The following is a 23,099-nucleotide window of genomic DNA, read 5'->3' as shown; positions in this document are numbered from 1 at the left end:
GCTCCGGCGGGAAGGTAAACGGCGTTTCCGTGCGCTGCTCTGGTTCGCCAGAAGCGGCTTTGTCATGCTGGCCACATGACCTGGAAGCTGTGTGTCGGCTCCCTCGGCTAGTAAAGCGAGATGAGCGCGCAACCCCAGAGTCGGTCACGACTGGACCTAATGGTCAGGGGTCCCTTTACCTTTTACCTTATGTGGAAAAGCAGCATGCAAATAAAATGAATGCATACTATTATTATTACCTTATTTAATAAATGATTTTTTTGTTTGTTTATTAATGCATTAATTAAGGTCTGCTGGGCAGAGGCAAAGGGGGCAGAGAAACTAATGCACATATACCTTTTGTTCGACAGGAGAGGAGGGCAATGTGTTGGGTAGATTCAAGGACAATCAAACTTTAAAAGATTTCATCATAGAGTATAGTGCACTACAGTACAGTATCAAAATATTTTTATTTGCAGCATATGGATAGATAGCTTTTAAAAAATGAGAGCAAGAGCAACAAGCAATACTGGGAGGTTTCTTTAATGTTTGATGCTTTAATATGTTTTATATGTACTGTAAGCCATTTCCAAAATATAAGATTAAAAGCAAATAAAATAAAACCTACATACAGCAACAGTGTTTTGTGTTGTGTAGGCTCCTATTTGTTATGTGCAAATGGCTTGAGATACATATTAGGTCCATAAATTACCATATAGCATATATTCAACACAAAAACAACCAGCAGTTTGTTGACAAAGGACAGCTGGACAGAGAAGCGGGACGGCTTAGGGAGCTGGGTATGTTTAGCCTGGAGAAGAGAAGGCTAAGGGGTGATATGATAGCCATGCTCAGATATATAAAAGATATATAAAAGGATGCCATATAGAAGAGGGAGAAAGGTTGTTTTCTGCTGCTCCAGAGAAGCGGAAATGGAGCAATGGATTCAAACTACAAGAAAGAAGATTCCACCTAAACATTAGGAAGAACTTCCTGACAGTAAGAGCTGTTCGACAGTGGAATTTGCTGCCAAGGAGTGTGGTGGAGTCTCCCTCTTTGGAGGTCTTTAAGCAGAGGCTTGGCAGGCATATGTCAAGAATGCTTTGATGGTGTTTCCTGCTTGGCAGGGGGTTGGACTGCATGGCCCTTGTGGTCTCTTCCAACTCTATGATTATATGATTCTATATAAAGGGTGCCAATACCTTCAGGAGTTTAGGGCCTCATCAAACCTAAATCCGGCCCTGCTTGTGGCCCCTTCCAACCAATATCTCTGGATAGATGAAACAAAATTAAAAAAAAATCCTTCCAGTAGCACCTTAGAGACCAACTAAGTTTGTCATTGGTATGAGCTGAGCCTGAGTGGGGACTTACCAATGATATTTCTAGCACACTCTGGAAGCCTTTTTTCGGATGAAGAGTAGAATAAAGCTTCTAAACAAATTATATACCGGTAGATTAAAAAAGAAAAAAGAAAACAGCAGGAAAGGCTGCAAACGACGCATTTGGAAGGTTTTCGGAAGGTGGCAATGGCACGGAATGCTATATGCTGTTGCATTCTCCTGCAACAGCCATCATACATGCCCCACCACCCAAAAAAACATTGCACCCCCCCCCAGCCCAAACCCCAAATAATAAAAACTTTGGGTCACTTAGTCATAGCCGCGTACCCAATGCAGCAAAGCAGCCCCTCCCTGCGGGCCGCACTTCCACCTGCCCTCGCCAGGGGGCGCCGAAGGGTAAGCCCTCCCACCCACTCAAACCCAGGCGGCATTTTGCCCAATAGCCGGACGTTCTCGAGAGGGGGCGTGGCAATCGGGCCGCGCGCCAGGGCGCGCATGCGCTTTCCCCGCCCGCTGGCTCCAGAAGCCCCTTTCTTTCAGCGGGAGCAGCATGGGACGCGCTTGCCCGCAGCCCGCAGCCTGGAGTGCAGGTGAGCGGAGAGCGCATGCGCGCCCTCTCTAGGGACCAGGAGGAGGGGCAGGGACCCCCCCTTCTCTTAGGGGGTTTGGGTTGGGGGGCAGGAGGAGCAATTGATGGGCTTCTCTTTTTTGCAGCCTTGGAAAGGAATGGAGCTTTTTTTGGGGGGGGAGAATGCATTTGCAGGCGGGGGTGTGTGTGGAAATTTGGGAGAAAGGCAGGAGACGGTGTTTTATGGGTGCAGAATTGTTTGTTTGTTTAATGCATTTAGAAGACATCTGAAGGCAGCCCTGTTTAGGGAAGCTTTTAATATTTAATATTTGATGAATTATTATATTTTAATATTTTGCTGGAAACCACCCAGAGTGGCTGGGGAAACCCAACCTGATGGCCGGGGCATCAATGAATTATTATTATTATTGTTATTGTTATTATTTATTAATATATACCACCTTTTCCTGCCAGGAGCTCAAGGGGGCATGTGTGCTGTTGCTCATTGTTAGCGCCGAGCTTTCGAAACAGAACGTTTTTAAACTAAGCACTGCAAAGTTTTTCTGCCCTGTGGATGGCCCAGCAAGCAGTATTAATTTTCTTGAGATTGCGTGCCTACTCTTATCCCAGAATTGTTTCAGCAGCGCAACGGTGCTGGGTGCTTCTCCCTGTCAGGTGCCTGGGACGAGCGCAGGCAGAACTTTGCAGAAATATTTGGAGAGCCGCTCCCAGTCTGTGCGGATTACGCTGAATTAGATAAGACTCAGAGTTTGGCATTGGCAACATTCCTGTGCTCCTAAGCAAGAGGTTTCTCAGTCCTGAGTGCAAAAGACCTTGGAGCGATTGATCAGGCCGTGGCATGAGATTGCATCTCTGTGGGATCCCCTGATACCCACGAAAATTCCCTGCATTGCAGCGGGTTGGACTAGATGACCCTTGGGTTCCCTTCCAACTCTACAATTCTTTGATTCTATGAAAAGGGGAATTGTGGTCTTTAATATGTCCCAACTTGAGCTGCCTGCAATCCTCCCTCCACTGGGGGCAGCACGGGATTAGTTCCTGGTTCTGCCCTCGCCCCTCATTCTGCAATTATTTATTAACATTTCCTTGCCCACACAGGCCCTCTTAGAACCTAGGAAAATAAGAAGAACCTGTTGCCACACTCCTTGGCAGCAAATTCCACTGTCGAACAGTTTTAACAACTGGCCCCCCGGGTGACATAATGCTAACAATCTAGTCCAGCATCCTGTTCTCACAGTGGCTAGCCAGATCCCACTGCGAGCAGGATCCAAGCACCAGAGCCCTCTCTCCTTCGTTGGTTTCCAGCAACTGCGATTCGGAAGCTTTTCTGCCTCCAACTGTGGAGAGAGAGCCATTATGGCTAGTAGCCATTGACAGCCCTCTCCTCCATTCGTTTGTCTAGTCCTGTTAAAGCCATCTAGGTCGGTGGCCATCCTAGGCAGAGGGCCTTCTTGGTGGTGGCGCCCGCCCTGTGGAACGCCTTCCCATCAAATGTCAAGGAAATAAACAACTATCCGACTCTTAGAACAGGTAGGTAGCCGTGTTGGTCTGACGTAGTTGAAACAAAATAAAAAAATTCCTTCCAGGAGCACCTTAAAGACCAACTAAGTTTTTTATTTTGGTGTGAGCTTTCGTGTGCATGCACACTGTTACAACACTTCTTCAGATACACTTCTATTTCAGTGTATCTGAAGAAGTGTGCATGCACACGAAAGTTCATACCAAAATAAAAAACTTAGTTGGTCTTTAAGGTGCTTCTGGAAGGAATTTTTTTATTTTGTTTCGACTTTTAGAAGACATCTGAAGGCAGCCCTCTTTAGGGAAGTTTTTTATGTTTGAAGTTTTATTCTGTTTTTAATGTTCTGTTGAAAGGCACCCAGAAGGAAGGAGTTCCACAATTCAACTGATTAAGGGGGGGCTTCCTTTTGCCTTCCCTGAATCTTCCAAAATTCAGCTATGTTTGATGTCATTGATTTCTAGCGTTAAAAGCAGGCATAGGCAAACTCTGCCCTCCAGATGTTTTGAGACTACAATTCCCATCACCCCTGACCCCTGGTCCTGTTAGCTAGGGATGATGGGAGTTGCAGTCCCAAAACATCTGGAGGGCTGAGTTTGCCTATGCCTGGTTAAGAGGGAGGAAAACTTTGTCCACTTTCTCTGTGATTACTCCCTCGGGAGGTGGTGGGCTCTCCTTCCTTGGGAGGTTTTTAAGCAGAGGTCGGGTGGTCATCTGTCATGGATGATTTAGTTGAGATTCCTGCATCGCGGGGGGTGGGACTAGATGCCCCTCGGGGGGCCCTTCCAACTCTACAATTATCTGGTTCTGTGTGTCAATGAGTAATTTTATGAGGAAGGGGGAAGGGTGTGGATTATCTTGCCCAAACTTGCCCAGTGTCCCGATGTGATTAATGCAAACAAATCTCTGTAGGAGTTCCTCCATTTTTTATATCTCTTTTGCTAATGGAAGGTCCCTTTCTCATAGGGGGCTGGCTGGCTCACAAAGGCAGCCTTTTGATAAATGTGTGCATGCGCGGTTTTCGAACTCTGAACCTTGGAGTGCGGAGCAAAGTCCAGCGCTGTGGAATAGGACTGCACTGCTCGCTCGCTCTTTCCCCGTGTAAACACTGCGTTTTTCCTCTTTTTCTTCCCAGAATGAGAGAGTGGTGGCTCCAGGTGGGCCTGTTGACCGTGCCCCTCATTGCTGTCTACCTGCACATCCCGCCCCCCAAGTTATCGCCGGCTCTGCAGTCATGGAGGTCGTCGGGAAGCTATTTCACCTTCCAGAGCCAGAACATCTTCTACAGAGGTTTCCTCTCGTGTTTTGCTTCCTTGTTTCCGAAATGCCCGAGTTTTCTGTGAAATACTCAGTGCGGCTTGCAGTTTAGAGGGCCTTGGAAATAACCACGAGGTTGTGAATAATCTTTGGGCGATTACTAAAAAAAGGGAGACACAAAAGGCGGCAGAAAAATCTAAGGAAGCTCATTGACCTAAAACCACCCGTTTCTAAAAGCGGACGGCGTGCAGTGAGAAACCTTAAGACTATGCTAATGAAAAGGGAAGCAGGGAAGGTAGATATTTAGCTAGCCACAGGTTTATTGATCGGTGCTAAGATTTGCATTGCACAATATTGGAAGCATAGCACCCTGCCTCCGTTAACCGGGGGGCGGGGAGGGGAGACACCGTTAATTGATCAGTAATAAGGATCACATCCTCATCATCCACTAGAAGGGAAATTTATAGAAAGATGGAACCGGGAAATGGTTGTGAAAGGGTGCTTGGCAATGATTCCTGCTTCCCATAACAATATGCATTTTGCTGGTTAATAAGAGTTAAAACTTAAGTGGCATTTTATTTTTATCATTAAATTTATTGCTCGCTTTTTTTTTTTTGCCACACTCAACCCAAAATGACTTACACAAACACACACACATATATATCAAAACCAGAAAAGAAAAGAAAATGTTTAAAAATCCCACCTCCTCTAAAAGGTCCAAGATCATTAAAAGCCTAAGGCGTGATAGTTTTTACCTGGGTCCTGATTTATTAGGTTTATAAACTGGCCTCCCAAGTTTAAAAAGCCGTAGATGGTTTGAACAGCCAAAGGCGTGGTTGAAGAGGAATGTTTTTGCCTGGTGCCTAAAGATGCGTAGTGAAGGTGCCGGGCGAGTCTCCCTGGGAAGAGCATTCCACAAATGGGGAGCCACTGCAGAAAAAGGCCCTGTTCTCGTGTTGCCGCCCTCTGGATCTCATGGAGGAGGCACACGAAGGAGGGCCTCAGATGATGATCACAGAGTCCGGGGCAGTCCTTGATAGAAAACGATGGCACCCAGGAGAACCTCCCTGGGGAGAAAGTGCTTTTGGGGTGGGCCAGTGCCTTAACGGATGTTCTGTTCTCTGCAGACGCCTCGGGCGCCGTTGGCAGTTCGGACATTGTGGTCCTCCTGCATGGCTTTCCAACCTCCAGCTACGACTGGTGCAAGGTGAGGCTGCCCGTGAGAGGCGTTGAAATTTTGGAGGCCGCTCATAAAGGGAGCTTCCAAGATATTGGGCCCAAGATATTGGACACAATATACAGGTGAAACTCGGAAAATTAGAATATCGTCGAAAAGTGCATTTATTTCAGTAATGCAACTTGTTACTTTTTATTTTTCTTTTAATTTTTACAAATGCTTTCTTTTGGAAATTCCACAGTAATAAAACAAATAGTTACAATAATAAACAAAAACAAACATCGCTATTATATTATATTTCATTAATTACATTCCATTTATAGTTGACCCACCTAACGACAAATAATTACAATTACAACAAATAAAGGCTTGACATATCTTGCTTTGCATGTCATGCATCTATCTCATATATTGGTTTCACCTTTTAAGTTGCGTTACTGAAATAAATGGACTTTTTGACGAAATTCTAATTTTTCGAGTTTCACCTGTTTATGAATGAATGGGGAAAGGCTGTGGAAGGAGGACATCAGATTTACTGCATGTTACAATCTTAGAGAGAATGTGATGAAGATGTTCTACAGATGCTACCTAACCCCGGCCAAATTGGCCAAGATGTATAAGAACAGTTCAGAGGTTTGTTGGAGGTGTAAAAATGGGGTAGGTACATTTATGCCCATGTAGTGGGAGTGTAAGAGAATAAGAGAATTTTGGGATAGCATATATAATGAACTTAAATAGATATTCAAACTCTCATTTACAAAACAAACAAACCAAAAAAGCCCTGAGGCCTTCCTATTGGGAATTACAGTGGCACCTCGATTTAAGTACACAATTGGTTCTGGAAGTCCGTACTTAACCTGAAGCGTACTTAACCTGAAGCGAACTTTCCCATTGAAAGTAATGGAAAGTGGATTAATCCGTTCCAGACGGGTCCGCGGAGTACTTAAACTGAAAGTACTCAAACCAAAGTGTACTTAAACCGAGGTATGACTGTATGTCCATGGAAATCAAGACTTATCTTAGACCTCTTATGTACGCAACCACAGCGGCTAGAATTTTAAAAGCAAAGAATTGGAAAAGTGATAACATCCCCACAAAAACTGGCAAGCAAAAATAATAGAATATTTACAACTCACAAGGATGACAGGGAGATTAAGAGGAAATTCAGTACAGAAAGTTAATAAAGATTGGATAATGTTTAAAGAATACCTTAAAAACTATATTGTAATAATGGTAAAGTCCTGGCAGACTTAGAATGAATCTTGAAATACAAAAAAAGTATATAACATAATTTTCTTAATAAGAAATGGGAACGTTTAAAAAAAATGAACTGTGTACATATTAACAAAACGTAAAATAATACAATGAGAAGAATTGGAAGTTAGTGTCCGAGGTGCGTTTATGTTGTAATGTGGGTAGTGTGTATTGTCTCTATCATACCGTATTGAATAAGTTAAAGTTATGAGTTATGTGTGAATTGATGTAAATTGATGTTTAATAAAGATGAAACATATCCCCCCCCCCCGCTGCAGATTTGGGAAGGGCTGACGCAGAGATTTAACCGAGTGATCGCCCTGGATTTCGTGGGATTTGGCTTCAGCGACAAACCGGTAAGCAATCACGGTGCAAGGGGTTCTGACAGGTAGAATCATAGAATCGTAGAGTTGGAAGAGACCACAAGGGCCATCCAGTCCAACCCCCTGCCAAGCAGGAAACACAATCAAAGCATTCTTGACATATGCCTGTCAAGCCTCTGCTTAAAGACCTCCAAAGAAGGAGACTCCACCACACTCCTTGGCAGCAAATTCCACTGTTGAACAGCTCTTACTGTCAGGAAATTCTTCCTAATGTTTAGGTGGAATCTTCTTTCTTGAAGTTTGAATCCATTGCTCCGTGTCCGCTTCTCTGGAGCAGCAGAAAACAACCTTTCTCCCTCCTCTATATGACATCCTTTGATATATTTGAACATGGCTATCATATCACCCCTTAGCCTTCTCTTCTCCAGGCTAAACATACCCAGCTCCCTAAGCCGTTCCTCATAAGGCATCGTTTCCAGGCCTTTGACCATTTTGGTTGCCCTCTTCTGGACAATGAACGACTTGCCCATGAGGTGTGTGACACAATAATGATGTTGTGTGTTTGTGTCCCCCCCCCCAACTTCCCTATTCCCGAGGGTTAAGCATTATCTGCTTGTAGGAACCGGGCTTAAGCCCCAGAGCGTTGTGTTTTGGATGCGTTCCGGCCTGCCTGCCTGCAGCTGGCCTCTCCCTTGACTTCCCCAACAGAGGCCGCATCAGTACTCCATCTTTGAGCAAGCCAGCATCGTGGAAGGTCTTCTGGACCACTTGGGTCTCCTGAACCAGCGGGTCAACCTCCTCTCGCACGACTACGGGGACACCGTTGCGCAGGAGCTGCTCCACAGGTGAGTGGAAGCCCCGGCACTTCTGCCTCTTCACTGGCGCCCTTTAACAGCTTGCTTCGTTATTTCCTCGGATTTATATCGCTGCCCTTTGAGGCTCCCCGAGCCGCTTTCAAAATTCATTTCTATCCCAGAGAGGATAGACTGGTTCCCTCCATCTGCGACAGGCAAAGACCTTCCTAGGAAACTTGGGCTCAGGTGTAGTTCTGAGCGCTGGGCTGCCGTCAGTAAAAGGTAAAGGCACCCCTGACCATTAGGTCCAGTCGTGACCGACTCTGGGGTTGCGCGCTCATCTCGCGTTATTGGCCGAGGGAGCCGGCGTATAGCTTCCAGGTCATGTGGCCAGCATGACTAAGCCGCTTCTGGAGAACCAGAGCAGCACATGGAAACGCTGTTTACCTTCCCGCTGGAGCGGTTCCTATTTATCTACTTGCATTTTGACGTGCTTTCGAACTGCTAGGTTGGCAGGAGCTGGGACCGAGCAACGGGAGCTCACCCCGTCGCAGGGATTCGAACCGCCGACCTTCTGATCAGCAAGCCCTAGGCTCTGTGGTTTAACCACAGCGCCACCTGGGCAAACTCTAATTGCTGGTTCTGAATGTGCTTGGGTGTATTTTAATTACTGTTTCTAACTAGTTTGTTTTCGTATTTTGTGACGTTCTTAAGTGCCGCGAGCCGCTTTGGAATGCCTGGGGAGAAAGGTGTGGCGTAAAGATGTTTAATAATTAGCAATCACTAATTTCCATGGCTGAACATTAACCGTTCCTCTCACCCAGTTTTAGCAGTCTTCCCTGCACCCGTCTGATGTAGCTGTTTGCAAAGAAGAGGCTCGTGATTTTGGGTGGCCTTGTCGGCGCTATGGAGCCTGTCCACAGGTGCAGAGGTCAGGCCACTACAGTGGTGCCTCGCTTAACGAATGCCCTGCTTAACGAAATTTCCGCTTAACGAAAGGATTTTTCGAGCGGAGCTTGCCTCACTAGACAAATGCGTTTTACGAAAAATTCGTCTAGCGAATCGCGGTTTCCCATAGGAATGCATTGAAATTCAATTAATGCGTTCCTATGGGCAAAAAAAGGTCAAAAAAATTCAGTGCATTCCTATGGGATTCACTAGACGAATATTTCGCTATAAGAAAAGACCCGTGGAACGAATTAATTTCGTCTAGCGAGGCACCACTGTATTTACAGCTGTTCCTACAGAGCATAGCTGCCAAGTCTCCTGCTGAAAAATGCAGGCTCAGCAGCGGCCAGATATGCGTAGAAGCGACTTCCGGTACCACTCTGCCCAATTTCTGGTGCTCAGACATGGGCAGAGCGGCCCCTGAAATTGGAGCCTCCCTGGCAGGTAGGAAATCTGGGGGATTTCCGGGATTTTTTTTCTATTCGGGATAACAGCGGGAAACGGATTAAATTCCGGGGGTTTCCCACGAAAAACGGGAGACTTGGCAGCTATGCTACAGAGACATCTGTGAAATAATACATTTGAGGGCTTGCGTGAGAGTGTCTTGTCACTTACTGCACCCCAGTCCACCTTTTTCTCCAAGCAGCTCGAGGCGGTGTACGTGGTTCGCCTTTTGCCCTGTTAATCCTCACAACAACCCTGTGAGGTAGGTTAGGCTGAGAGGTGGTGACTGGCCCAAGGCCACCCAGTGAGCAGAGGTTTGAACCCAGGCCCTAGTCCAGCGCTCTAACCATTGCACCGCACTGCCATAAGACGTGTGGCTCTGCCCCAACTCCGCTCTGCCTTAACCTCTTCTTTGTCCTCAGGTATGAGCACAATGTGACGGGAAGTGTCCTCATCAACAGCCTGTGCCTGTCAAATGGAGGTAAGGCTTTTATTTCAAAGAACGTCCTCCACATTACAGTGGTGGCTCGCTAGACAAATGCCCTGTAAGAAGAATTTTTCGTTTAACGAAGAGATTTTTCGAGCGGAGGTTGCCTCGCTAGACAAATTCGTTTTGTGAAAAAATTCGTCTAGCGAATCGCAGTTTCCCATAGGAATGCATTGAAATTCAATTAATGCATTCCTATGGGCAAAATTTTTAAAAAAATTTCAATGCATTCCTATGGGATTCGCTAGACGAATTTTTCGCAAAACGAATTGACTCACAGAACGAATTAAATTCGTCTTGCGAGGCACCACTATATTACTATGGTTCAATAAGAATACAGTGGTACCTTGGTTCTCAAACTTAATCCATTCCGGAAGTCCGTTCCAAAACCAAAGCGTTCCAAAACCAAGGCGCGCTTTCCCATAGAAAGTAATGCAAAACGGGTTAATCCGTTCCAGACTTTTAAAAACAACCCCTAAAACCGCAATTGAACATGATTTTTACTATCTAACGAGACCATTGATCCATAAAATGAAAGCAATAAGCAATGTACTGCAGTCCCACATTCAATCAGGAGCTGAACTGAGTTCTACACAGTCACAAAAACAAAACAAAAAAAGCCGCAAAAACAAAACCGCAAAATAAATAGCAGAAACAGACAGACCTCAGCGTAACACTCAAAATGGAAGCGTGGCACTTAAATCGGAGCACGTTCGGCTTCCGAAAGAAGTTCGCAAACCAGGACACTTCCGGGTTTGCAGTGTTTGTGTTCCATGTTGTTTTGAGTACCAAGGCGTTTGAGAACCAAGGTCCCACTGTATAGAATATCTCAACAATAATAAGCTGCTACATGGATTGAACTTGGGACTTGAGCTTGCCTTGGGCTTGAAATTCTGCTGAGATCCTGAATGGGACCAGCAGTAAGTTTGTGGGTAAAAGTTGTTTTCATGGCATGGAGAATTATTGTATAGGAAGAGCCAATGGCCTAGTCCGGCCTCCAACCAGATGCCAAGGGGGAAACCCACACGCAGGATTCGAGCGCGAGAGCAACTCTCCCCTCCTGTTTCCCGCAGGTATTTTCCCAGAAACCCACCACCCCAGATTCATCCAAACGGTAAGAAATCCACCGAGCTTCTTTAATGAATAGAATTGTTCCATTATTTACTTATTATTACATTTCTGTACTTCCCTTCATCCGAGGATCACGGGGCGGTTCACAATATAAAAGCACAAAAATACATACCGTACCAACAAACAAAAGCAATCCCCCCCCCAGTTTGAAAAGGTCATAATTTAATTTGCCAAAGGCCTAGTTGAAGATGAACGTTTCTGCCTGGAGCCTAAAGGTGTATAATGAAGGTGCCAGTTAAACCTCCCAGGGAAGAGCATTCCAGAAGCATTATTATTATTATTATTAATAAATTTTTATTTATACCCCGCCCTCCCCAGTCAAAACCGGGCTCAGGGCGGCTCACACCAATAAAATTACAATAAAACATAAAAAGCAATTAATTAAAATACAGATTAAAATACAATATTAAAATTTTAAATGCAGCCTCATTTTAAGTAGTCCATAAATCCAAACCACGAGGGAGGAAAAACACAGGGGTCAGTCTAAGTCCAGCCCAAAGGCCAGGCGGAACAGCTCTGTCTTGCAGACCCTGCGGAAAGATGACAAATCCCGCAGGGCCCTGGTCTCCTGTGAAAGAGCGTTCCACCAAGTTAGGGCCAGTACTGAAAAGGCCCTGGCCCTAGTTGAGGCCAATCTAGCCACCTTATGGCTCGGGATCTCCAGAATATTGTTGTTTGTGGACCTTAAGGTCCTCCACGGGGCATATCAGGAGAGGCGGTCCCGTAGGTACGAGGGTCCCAAGCCGCATAGGGCTTTAAAGGTCAAAACCAGCACCTTAAACCTGATCCTGTACTCCACCGAGAGCCAGTGCAGCTGGTAAAGCACTGGATGAATGTGATCCCGTGGCGAGGACCCCGTAAGGAGCCTCGCTGCGGCATTCTGCACCCGCTGGAGTTTCTGGGTCAGCTTCAAGGGCAGCCCCGCGTAGAGCGAGTTACAATAATCAAGCCTGGAGGTGACTGTCGCATGGATTACTGTGGCCAGATCAGGGTGAGAGAGGTATTATTATTTATTAAAGTTAATTAAATTAATTAAGCTCATACCTATGACAAACTTAGTTGGTCTCTAAGGTGCTACTGGAAGAAATTTTTTGTTTGTTTGTTTAAACTCATTTAATTAAAGGCCTGGGAGGAGAGGGATATTTTTGCTTGGCACCTAAAGATATGCAATGAGGGCACCAGGCGAGCCTCCCTGGGGAGATCAATTCCACAGACGGGGAGCCACCACAGAAAAGGCCCCGTTCTCGTGTTCCCGCCCTCTGGACCTCAAACGGAGGACGCATATGAAGGAGGACCTCAGATGATGAGCACAGAGTCAGTCTCAGTTTATATGGGAAGAGGCAGCTCTTGAGGTATTGTGGTCCTGAGCCGTTTAAGGCAGGCATCCCCAAACTGCGGCCCTCCAGATGTTTTGGCCTACAACTCCCATGATCCCTAGCTTACAGGACCAGTGGTCAGGGGTGATGGGGATTGTAGTCCAGAACATCTGGAGGGCCGAAGTCTGGGGGATGCCTGGTTTAAGAAGAGTTTGGATTTGATATCCCGCTTTATCACTACCCGAAGGAGTCTCAAAGCGGCTAACATTCTCCTTTTCCTTCCTCCCCCACAACAAACACTCTGTGAGGTGGGTGGGGCTGAGAGACTTCAGAGAAGTGTGACTAGCCCAAGGTCACCCAGCAGCTGCAGGTGGAGGAGCGGAGACGCGGACCCGGTTCCCCAGATTAGGAGTCTACCGCTCTTAACCACTACACCACACTGGCTCTCAGTTTAAGGCTTTATAGGTCAAAAGCAGCACTATTGAATTGGGCCCGGAAACTAATTCGCAGCCACTGAAGCTATGCTTTCTGGGGCCGTTGCATTTGTAGTCCTAAACCAATTAAACAGTGATCAATTTTTCCTTTTCCTTTTAAAGATTCTCAAAGATGGCGGCCTGCTCTCACCCATTATCACCCGATTATCAAATTACTTCTTCTTTGCCAGAGGGTGAGTTGGTGTTCTGAATCCTTGAATCCTTGCCCTTTGAGAGCAGGAGGCCTCAAATGGTCTTATTCCTGCTCTCTCCCAGAAGAGGGAAAGAGAACGTCCGTACTTGTTGCTCAAAGGATGCTGTACAGTTTTGGAAACACCCTTCTGGAGAGCGTTTAGTTCCCTCTAACAATCTAAATTTGAGCAGATTCTCTTCCTTGATAGTCCTCCCCCTCCTTCTTTCGAATCTTCCAGACTCGCGGCTGTCTTCGGCCCATATACCCAGCCTTCAGATGCTGAATACTGGGACATGTGGACAGCAGTCCGAACAAACGACGGCAACCTTGTGATTGACAGGTAAGGCCACCATGGAAAAAAACCTGAACGATAGTGGACACAGGGTCACTTTTGCGGGTCTGCTCCTAAGGACCACTGTGGAGTGAGGCAAGCTGTAAGCCAGGAGTGAACATTATAGTCCATGAATCAGCTGCGGGCTGGTTTATTTTTTTATTTCAGTTTTTAACAAATTACCATATTCTACATTAAGAGAAGCACCTTAAAGACCAACTAAGTTTTTATTTTGGTATGTGCTTTCGTGTGCATGCACACTTCTTCAGATACACTGAAACAGAAGTGAGGATAAATGGACACAAATCTGACATCAGGAACAAGACAGAGAAACCAGTAGGAGAGCACTTCATTCTCCCAGGACATTCTATACAAGATCTCAAAGCAGCTGCTTTATTACAGAAAAAATTCAGGAACAGATTGGATAGAGAAGTTGCTGAATTGCAACTCATTAGCAAGCTTAAAACCATGGAGCCACCTGGGATGAACAGAGACATAGGAGTCTTATCTCATTATGCATGATCAAGCTTTCCTTAGCACCTCAGCCCTTGCTCCCCCCCCCCCCCGGCAAGATCAATTGCAGTCATTAACAGTCGTTAACAGTCATAAACAGGTTTACCACTCCTATCAGCCCATCACCCATTCCCATCACCCCACCCTTTGAATATACATAAGGGTCTGACTGCTTCTGTTTCAGTGTATCTGAAGAAGTGTGCATGCACACGAAAGCTCATACCAAAATAAAAACTTAGCTGGTCTTTAAGGTGCTACTGAAGGAATTTTTTTTATTTTGTTTCGACTCAGACCAACACGGCTACCTACCTGTAACTAGAACTACATTTAGAGAGAGAGAGAGAGAGAAAGAGATTTTTTGAGAGCATTTCAAAACCCTCCATCCGCCTGCAGAGATGAGGCATTTATGCTGCTCTGTCGTTAGATATTCCTGCTTTATGAGGCAGCATGTTCCGCAGAACCATCCTTGCGTCAGACATTGTGATATATCTGTATGTCGCTTGTAGGTTTCAGGGGGGAAAGCTCTTCCTTTTCAGCTAACGGCTCACTCCTCTCTGCCTGTTTACCCAGACGTTCAAGTTCCAGAGAGTTGACTTTGGAAGTTGCAGGCTGATCCCTTAGGTCAGCGGTGGCCAAACTTGGCCCTCCAGCTGTTTTGGGACTACAACTCCCATCACCCCTAGCTAACAGGACCAGTGGTCAGGGATGAAGGGAATTGTAGTCCTAAAACAGCTGGAGGGCCAAGTTTGGCCACCTGGTTAGCAAAGGCGCTTGGGAGACCGAGAGAATTTAACACTGGCCGTGCTGGTGATCATAGAATCAGAGAGTTCCACTGCCGAACAGCTCTTACTGTCAGGAAGTTCTTCCTAATGTTTAGGTGGAATCTTCCTTCTTGTAGTTTGAATCCATTGCTCTGTGTCCGCTTCTCTGGAGCAGCAGAAAACAACCTTTCTCCCTCCTCCATTTGACATCCTTTCATATATTTGAACATGGCTATCATATCACCCCTTAGCCTTCTCTTCTCCAGGCTAAACATACCCAGCTCCCTAAGCCATTCCTCATAAGGCATCGTTTCCAGGCCTTTGACTATTTTGGTTGCCCTCTTCTGGACACATTCCAGCTTTTCAATATCCTCCTTGAACTGTGGTGCCCAGAACTGGACACAGTACTCCAGGTGAGGTCTGACCAGAGCAGAATACAGTGGTACTATTACTTCCCTTGATCTAGATGCTATACTCCTATTGATGCAGCCCAGAATTGCATTGGCTTTTTTAGCTGCTGCATCACACTGCTGACTCATGTCAAGTTTGTGGTCTACCAAGACTCCTAGATCCTTTTCACATGTACTGCTCTCATGTACGCTTCTCTGGAGCAGCAGAAAACAACCTTTCACCCTCCTCTATATGACATCCTTTCATATATTTGAACATGGTTATCATATCACCCCTTAACCTTCTCTTCTCCAGGCTAAACATACCCAGCTCCCTAAGCCGTTCCTCATAAGGCATCATTTCCAGGCCTTTGACCATTTTGGTTGCCCTCTTCTGGACACGTTCCAGCTTGTCAGTATCCTTCTTGAAAAGGATACTGACAATATTGATGGGGCTCAATATTGCCCCTTGCAATGAAGGTGGAACCCTTTTTACCTTGCCACGTTGAGGAAAATAGGATCCATTTTTCCTGGCGCAATTAAAGCGTCCGGAGTCTCATGTGTACCTGGCAGGGGCTCGGCTTTCTCTCGTTCTCCGATCCTCCTTTCAGGGCCTTGCAGGAGGTTTGGCACCTGGGCTATCCTGTTTCAGCGACTGTTCTTCTGCTTTGTGTTGGAGGCTGCAGAGGAGCAAGCTTGCTGGGTTATTGTTACAGTCACCTGAATTAACCCGGAGCGTTGAGCTCAAGGTTCGGGTGAAGAGCCTGATGCCAGCTGAGAAGTCCACCCCCACCCCTGAAATATGGGGCACCCCCCTGCCATAGTCACCCAGGATGCTCACTTAACCCACTCCAAAACTGAGCAAGCTGGAGGCTCCGAGATCCCTGCTCCTTGCTGGGATTTTTGTTCACAGCTCTGCATTCAAGGGAGAAGTCTTAGCTCAGCATGCTTTGCCTGCAGGGTTCAATATCTGGTTGGGAAAGACCCCTTGGGGGAAGCCGATCATCTAAACCAGGGGTCAGCAGACTAAGTTGTGAAGGGAGGCTTCACGCTGTTTATCGGAGCAGGAGGGGGCAGGGATATCTCAGTTAGGCAACGGGAAGCCTCCCTTCCCAGCAGTTTCCTAATCATTCTTTTAAACATTTCCCAAAGCTATCCCATATCTTTACATCAAATCAACTCTATTAAAATCATCTGTACTTCCTTTCTAACATCTACGTTCATCCCTAATGCCTAGTAAGAAAAATTTTCCCCCCATAGAAATTCAAATTTTTATACACCACAATGTTTCCCTAAATAAACTTTGAACTTCTTCCACCGTTTCCTCTATCTGTCCTCGGAGTCTCCCCGTCGGTTCAGCGAGTTCCATAAGGTCCATCATCTTCATCTGCCATTCTTCTATATACCTCCTTCTCCGCCTTCCATGCCTGACCCACCATGCACCGCTTCCCCACCCCCAAAGAACCTACAACTCAGGGGCTGCCCAGGCTCATGGAGAAAGGAGATGGAAGCCTCGGAGGAAGAGAAAACGTGGCAGTTGAGGTCAAGGCAGCGGGCGCCCCCCTGCCACCGCCACCGCTGCAGCATCAAGGTCCCAAATGTGTAGTAATTAATTAATTAATTAATTAATTAAAGTGTCCCTTTATTCACTTGTGTAAGTTGAGATTATGACCAGGGCTGGACGTTACCTAGTTTTCAACATTGCAATACAGTGGAACCTCGGTTTATGAACACCTCGGTTTATGAATTTTCTGTTTACAAATGCCGCGGACCCATCTGGAACGGATTAATCCACTTTCCATTACTTTCAATGGGAAAGTTCGCTTCAGTTTATGAACGCTTCAGTTTATGAACAGACTTCCGGAACCAATTGTGTTCATAAACCGAGGTACCACTGTAGATCACAAGCTAAACATTGTGATACACCGATATATCACGATGTCTGACATAAGGATGGTTGCACGGTTTTTCTTGCAGCGTGATTATTGCGGTCCCTGCTCTTTGGATTTACTGCCCCCCCCCGGCTGCATGAGGAAGGGGAGAGCTGAGCCGGCAGAGTGTACAAGGAATGCAGGAATCGAGAGAAGCTTTGGCTGGCTTCACGGTTTCCCTCCACATGGTGATTTTTGAATAAGCACACACAAAAATCTTGATCTGCAATATCACGGGCAAGGACTGGTTTGGGATGATATATCGCCCAGCTCTAATTATGACTTAGCCTTATGGAACCTCAGCTGAAAACTCGGCTTCAGAACTGCCTGCTTTGGGGGGCTCATCACAGAGATGGCTCTGTCTTAGGAAAGTGCTTTACACCAAGCCAGGCTGTTCAGCTCAGTATTCGCAGCACTGACAGAATCTTTAGGATTTCGACGAGGGATTCCCCCCCCCCCAGCCCTACGTAGCAATCCCTTTGGGGATCGAACCGGGGAGGTGCTCAACCAGAGAGCTTCACCCTTTTCTGCCAAGTGCTTGGAACCGGTCTCCATGGATGAATTTTGTTCTTCAGCATTTTGCAGTTCATCAACCAACGGAAAAACCACAGGGACCGCTGGGTGGGAGCTCTGAAATCCACGTCTGTTCCACGTGAGTAGGAAGAGCCAATATGAACTTTGCTGCTTGAGTGGGGGTGGGGTGGGGGTGGGGGTAGTTTTGTGGCCTGTACCCTGGAAGTTGACAAAGACGCTATTCTTCCTCTCTTGCAGTACATCTGATTTATGGGCCTCTGGACCCTGTGAATCCATACCCAGAGTTCCTTCAGCTCTACAAGTAAGCTTCGGGGGGGGGGGGGCGCAGTTGTACCATGTAATGCCTCGGGGGCTATTTCATCAGTTTCTCCATCGGTTTGAGCCTTTCAGCTCTTCACCCGCCGCCGCCTCTCGCCGCGCACATCCGGCACGGAGCGCAACTCCGGAGGTGTCCGAAGTTGCGCTCCGTGTCTGGGGAAGCAGGCGGGCAGCGTCAGCGTGAGAAGCTCTTCCCCTGCTGGCACCCCTCGCCACGCACATCCGGCACGGAGCGCAACTTTGGAGACCTCCGAAGTTGCGCTCCGTGTCGGGGGAGGCAGGCAAGGCGGTGGCTGGGAGAAGAGAGCTTCTCCCCCCGCCACCTCACACACAGCCGGCATCGGACGGGGCTTCGGAGACCTTCTCCGAAGCCCCGTTTCATGCCGCCGCCAGTCCCCAAGAGCCTATAGGAACACATTGATTAAGTTTCAATGCATTCCTATGGGAAACTGGGACTCACTAGACGAAAAATTCGTTACACGAATTGACCCATGGAACGAATTAATTTCGTCTAGCGAGGCACCATTGTAGTTTATACCCGCCAGAATCTTTAAATTCTTATAATTCTCCTTTACATAGTCCAAAAATTTACTCCATTCTTCTCTGAATTTTGTGTCCTCCTGACCCCGGATTCTGCAGGTCAGGTTCACCAACTCTAGATATTCCAACATCTCCAATCTCCATTCCGCAATTGTAGGTAATTCTGTCGTTTTCCATCTCTGGGCTAGTAATACTCTCGCTGCCACTGTGGCTTACATGAACAGTCTTTGATCTACTTTCCGAATTTCATTTCCCATCAGCCCTAACAAGAAGGCCTCGGGGTTTTTTGGGAACGTATATTTAAATAACTTTCTCTTTACGTTTGCAGGTATTTGTACTTGTTCTATACATTTTTGATAACTCGTCAAAAAAGAAAACACTTTTTAAACCCGGTTTGACATCCTAGGAAGCTACCTTATACTGATCAGGAGAGAGGTTTCACCACAAACCTTATTTCCGCTCACTTCCTTTGTTCCCTGCAGCATAGAATCATAGAGTTGGAAGAGACCACAAGGGCCATCCAGTCCAACCCCCTGCCAAGCAGGAAACACCATCAAAGCATTCTTGACATATGGCTGTCAAGCCTCTGCTTAAAGACCTCCAAAGGAGGAGACTCCACCACACTCCTTGGTAGCAAATTCCACTGCCGAACAGCTCTTACTGTCAGGAAGTTCTTCCTAATGTTTAGGTGGGGTGCAGTTGTGGGGTGTTCTAAAGAGCCCTTTCTTGCTACTTCCCCCGCAGGCAAGTGCTTCCCATGTCGACTGTTTCTGTGCTAGACGACCACATCAGCCACTACCCGCAGCTGGAGGACCCTCTCGGCTTCCTGAACGCCTACTTGAACTTCATCAACTCCTTCTGAGCCGCGGGCAGGAAGAGCCGCTTCTCTGCTTTCAAGAGGCGTTCTTTCATTCAAGAGGGCTAAATCGTGGGCTCGGGGGGTCTTCCGGCCTCCCAAAACCCCACTCCGTACGAAGAGCAGGAAACCGGTTTCTCCCTTGGCGACTGAAGCAATAAGACTCCTGGCTAGTCACTCTCTCTAGTGGCTGGCATGGAGAGACAAAAGTGATTTCCTTGTACGCTTAGCTGCTGGTCCTTCCTCTGTGTTGCTTAAGGAGAGAAGGAAGTGGCGCCGAGGGGCGAGACTGGGCCATACAAACAGGCACATAATTTCTATGCATCCTTGTCTTGCTTCTTTCGAAGATGGCAGGGACATTCGCCAGGCTCTGGAAGAGGGAGAGGCCCTGATTCTTGCATGGCTACTTCCTTGCTGGGAGGCGAGCAGAGAGGAAGGGTGGACTTAATCGTGCCTACGGTCACAGCCACGCCGTGCATCTCAAGCACATGGCTTCCTCCCAAGTACCCTGGGAACTGTAGTTCACCCCTCGCAGAGCTGTTCACATCGCCCTTAAACAATGGTTCCCAGTATTCTTTGAGCTGTGATCTTATACGGCTTCTTGTGACGGTTCTCCTATTTTGTTCATGGTCCACAGGAGGGGGGGCGGAGTCACATAGGGGATTCTGGGTTTTCCCCGGTCTTCTGCCGTGATCCTTCCCACATCCAACATGAAAAGACCTCTCGCTAATAGCGGGGAGGAGGGACTCCAAGGGACTCACCCTATAAGCTCAACCTTGGCATGCGAGAGAGGGGTTGCACAGTGTTCAAGCTCCACTGGGAGATGTTTAGGATACAGTACGGGCCTCATGGATCAGGCCAATGGCCCATCTCGTCCAGCAACCTCTTCTCACAGCGGCCAACCTGCGGGAGACCTGCAAGCACGCCCTCCCATGATTTCCAGCAACTGGTATTCAGAAGCGTATCGCTGTCCAACTGGGAAGGTGCAGGAAAGCCATGGCTAGGAGCTGTCAATAACCCTGTCCTCCATGAATTTGCCCACTTCTCTTTTGAAGCCATCTAGGTCGGCGACCATCACCACCTCCTGCGGGAGGGAGTTCCATAGTTTAACGAATGTGCTTTGTTAAGGGCTTTCCTTTTTTCAGTTAAGTCATTGATTAAATGCCTGTGGGCTGACTGAAGAAGGGGTGTGGTGAAGTGCTTGGGTTTCGTCTTCGCCTTGCCTATTCAAAGTGTGGCGGCAGCAGCCAATTTCTATATTATTATTATTATTAATTACAGTGGTGCCTCGCTTAACGAATGCCTTGCTTAACGAAATTTCCGCTTAACGAAAGGATTTTTCGAGCGGAGCTTGCCTCGCTAGACGAATGCGTTTTATGAAAAATTCGTCTAGCGAATCGAGGTTTCCCATAGGAATGCATTGAAATTCAATTAATGCGTTCCTATGGGCAAAAAAAAAGTCGAAAAAAATTCAGTGCATTCCTATGGGATTCGCTAGACGAATTTTTCGCTATAAAAAAAGACCCGTGGAACGAATTAATTTCATCTAGCGAGGCACCACTGTATTATTATTTATACCCCGCCCATCTGGCTGAGTTTCTCCAGCCACTCTGGGCGGCTCCCAATCGAGGGTTAAAAACAATACAGCATTAAACGTTAAAAACTTCCCTAAACGGGGCTGCCTTCAGATGTCTTTTAAAAATAGGATAGCTGTTCATTTCCTTGACATCTGATGGGAGGGCGCCACCACCGAGAAGGCCCTCTGCCTGGTTCCCTGTAACCTCGTTTCTCTTAGGGAGGGAACCGCCAGAAGGCCCTCAGAGCTGGACCTCAGTGTCCGGGCAGAACTATGGGGGTGGAAACGCTCCTTCAGGTATACAAAACGTTTGCATATCCTTGGATATCCTTGATGTGCAGTCTCTGTCTGGTTGACTCTCATGCCCACTTGGTAACCGCGAATCCTGTTTTTAGTTCATTAAGGGGGAAAAATATTGCACAGGAAGATGCCCAAATTAATCCATCTTAAAGTTTATTTGCTATGCAGGGTCGCCAGGCAGAAAACGGATTGTTAAAGGAATACTTGGTGCTCTGAAGTTGCAAAAAACAAGAACTAAAGCTGCAATCCTAACCTCACTTACCTTGAAGTAAGCCCTGTTGAATTCAGTAGGATAATGCTGTTATCTCTTACAGAAAAGGGGACAGAAATAAAGTAGCCAGAGGCACGTAAAGGATCTGGTCTGTTGCTAATGGGGCATCCCAAACTCTTCCACTGATATTTGGTGTCCGCTAGGAACTTCTAGGCTCCCATCCTCTTCCATGGTACAGATTTGCGAAGTAGTTGCAGTAACACAGCAGCTGAAAGGAGCAGCTCTTCTAACACAGATGGCTTTAAGCTGGTATTTCTGCTTCAGACATATTTACCCTCTCTAAAAGGTCCAGTGGAAAGGAAATCCAGACAGCTGGCGGCAGCTCTAGAACTTCATTTGTAGAGCAAGTCTAGCAACTTGAACCTGGGCCAAGAGGGAGATTTCATTCATACGGCCTTTAAGGCAGAGGGCAATGCACCGAGCTTGGCCAGTGTAGCTTCAAATCATTGTTTGCCTATGAAACAGAGGCTCTAGAGCAGAGGTTGCCAATCTTTTCAGGCCCTGGAGTAAGTTCGGATTTTGAAGCAAGTGAACATGGGCCACTGGCCACTTCTTGACCTCCTCCCTCTGAAAGAGAGGAAATGCGTGCACACATTTTGGTTCTCTGGGGGTGCAAGTCAGGACTTCCGGTGCTTTCTGCCATAATGGAGGCAGATCTCACACTAGCGGAGACCAATTGCGGACCATAAAAAAGGATAAATTAGGGTAATTGTTCTTGTAACCCCCACCCCCCAGGTCGGAGGGGGGGCAAGCTCCACTTGCAGATAATCTGATACCTGGCTACCTGGATCTCGTCCCAATACAAAGGACGGAAGGTAGGAGTGGCTGAGTGTAAAGCAATCCGCTCATCAGCAACCCTCCAACACAGCCATTGTGAGCAGAGGTTATTCTGTATTTTTAGAAAGAAACTAAAGGGGCTGGACTAAAGGGACAATATATCCTGAATAATCAGAATTGCTCTGCACCTTGGAAAGTACAGAGCGCTGAATGAAATGTCACCCTTTCCAACTTCATCTTTGAGCTCTGGGTACTTTAAAGGAGAAGGAAGCCAGCAGCCTAAGACCAAGGGGGCAGTGATGTGGGGCTCAGAGGCTTCATGGGTGCCAGGGGAAGACGGCGAAGGTACCAACTGCTCCAGGAGTGCCATGCTGGCTCCCCCTGCACTGCAAAGTTATCAAGGCATGTAATTTACCATCCTGCGCATAGAACCAACCATGTGGGAGACTAGTTATCCACAATGTCCTGCCAAGAAGGGAGGGGAGCTTTTTCCTTGCCCACCTAGAAATCGGGCAAGCGATAAAAGGCATGGCAGACGGCCATCTGCACTTGGCCTGCCCTACACCACAGGGTTGGCGTGAAGCTGATATACTGCTCTGAGCACACTGGACAAAAGGTAGCAGGACAAGAGTAAGCCTGGTTGTCCTGCCACTCCCTTCTTTCTGGTAGCACTGAGATCTGAAGCAGCTCTCAAAAGGCAAAATCTGCCCTTGTAATCCGGGGTTTACATCCCTTGCAAGCTGCCGCTGCTGCTCTGTAAAAGGGGCACATGAAACACCAC

At 47.0% G+C, this 23,099-nt stretch overlaps 1 protein-coding gene across 2 annotated transcripts; it reads left to right on the top strand.

Annotated features, from left to right (window-relative positions):
- The first annotated feature begins 1,841 nt into the window (after nucleotides 1-1,841).
- Nucleotides 1,842-23,055, top strand: MEST (mesoderm specific transcript). Of its 2 annotated transcripts, XM_060279240.1 has the most exons (13): nucleotides 1,842-1,909; nucleotides 3,311-3,438; nucleotides 4,560-4,714; nucleotides 5,809-5,888; nucleotides 7,391-7,468; nucleotides 8,144-8,280; nucleotides 10,044-10,102; nucleotides 11,182-11,222; nucleotides 13,152-13,222; nucleotides 13,460-13,561; nucleotides 17,722-17,798; nucleotides 17,918-17,981; nucleotides 19,283-23,055. In XM_060279240.1, the coding sequence occupies exons 3-13, from the start codon at nucleotides 4,561-4,563 to the stop codon at nucleotides 19,398-19,400; spliced, it is 981 nt and encodes a 326-aa protein (XP_060135223.1). In that variant the 5' UTR covers nucleotides 1,842-1,909; nucleotides 3,311-3,438; nucleotide 4,560; the 3' UTR covers nucleotides 19,401-23,055. The 2 variants fall into 2 exon arrangements, with proteins under 2 accessions (XP_060135223.1, XP_034983255.2); XM_035127364.2 differs by lacking the exon at nucleotides 3,311-3,438.
- Nucleotides 23,056-23,099: the final 44 nt, after the last annotated feature.

This window comes from Zootoca vivipara, chromosome 10, assembly GCF_963506605.1.
Source record: "Zootoca vivipara chromosome 10, rZooViv1.1, whole genome shotgun sequence".
Classification (NCBI taxonomy): domain Eukaryota; kingdom Metazoa; phylum Chordata; class Lepidosauria; order Squamata; family Lacertidae; genus Zootoca; species Zootoca vivipara.
Note: the sequence above shows the minus strand (reverse complement) of the source record. Positions and strands in the feature narration are given on the sequence as shown.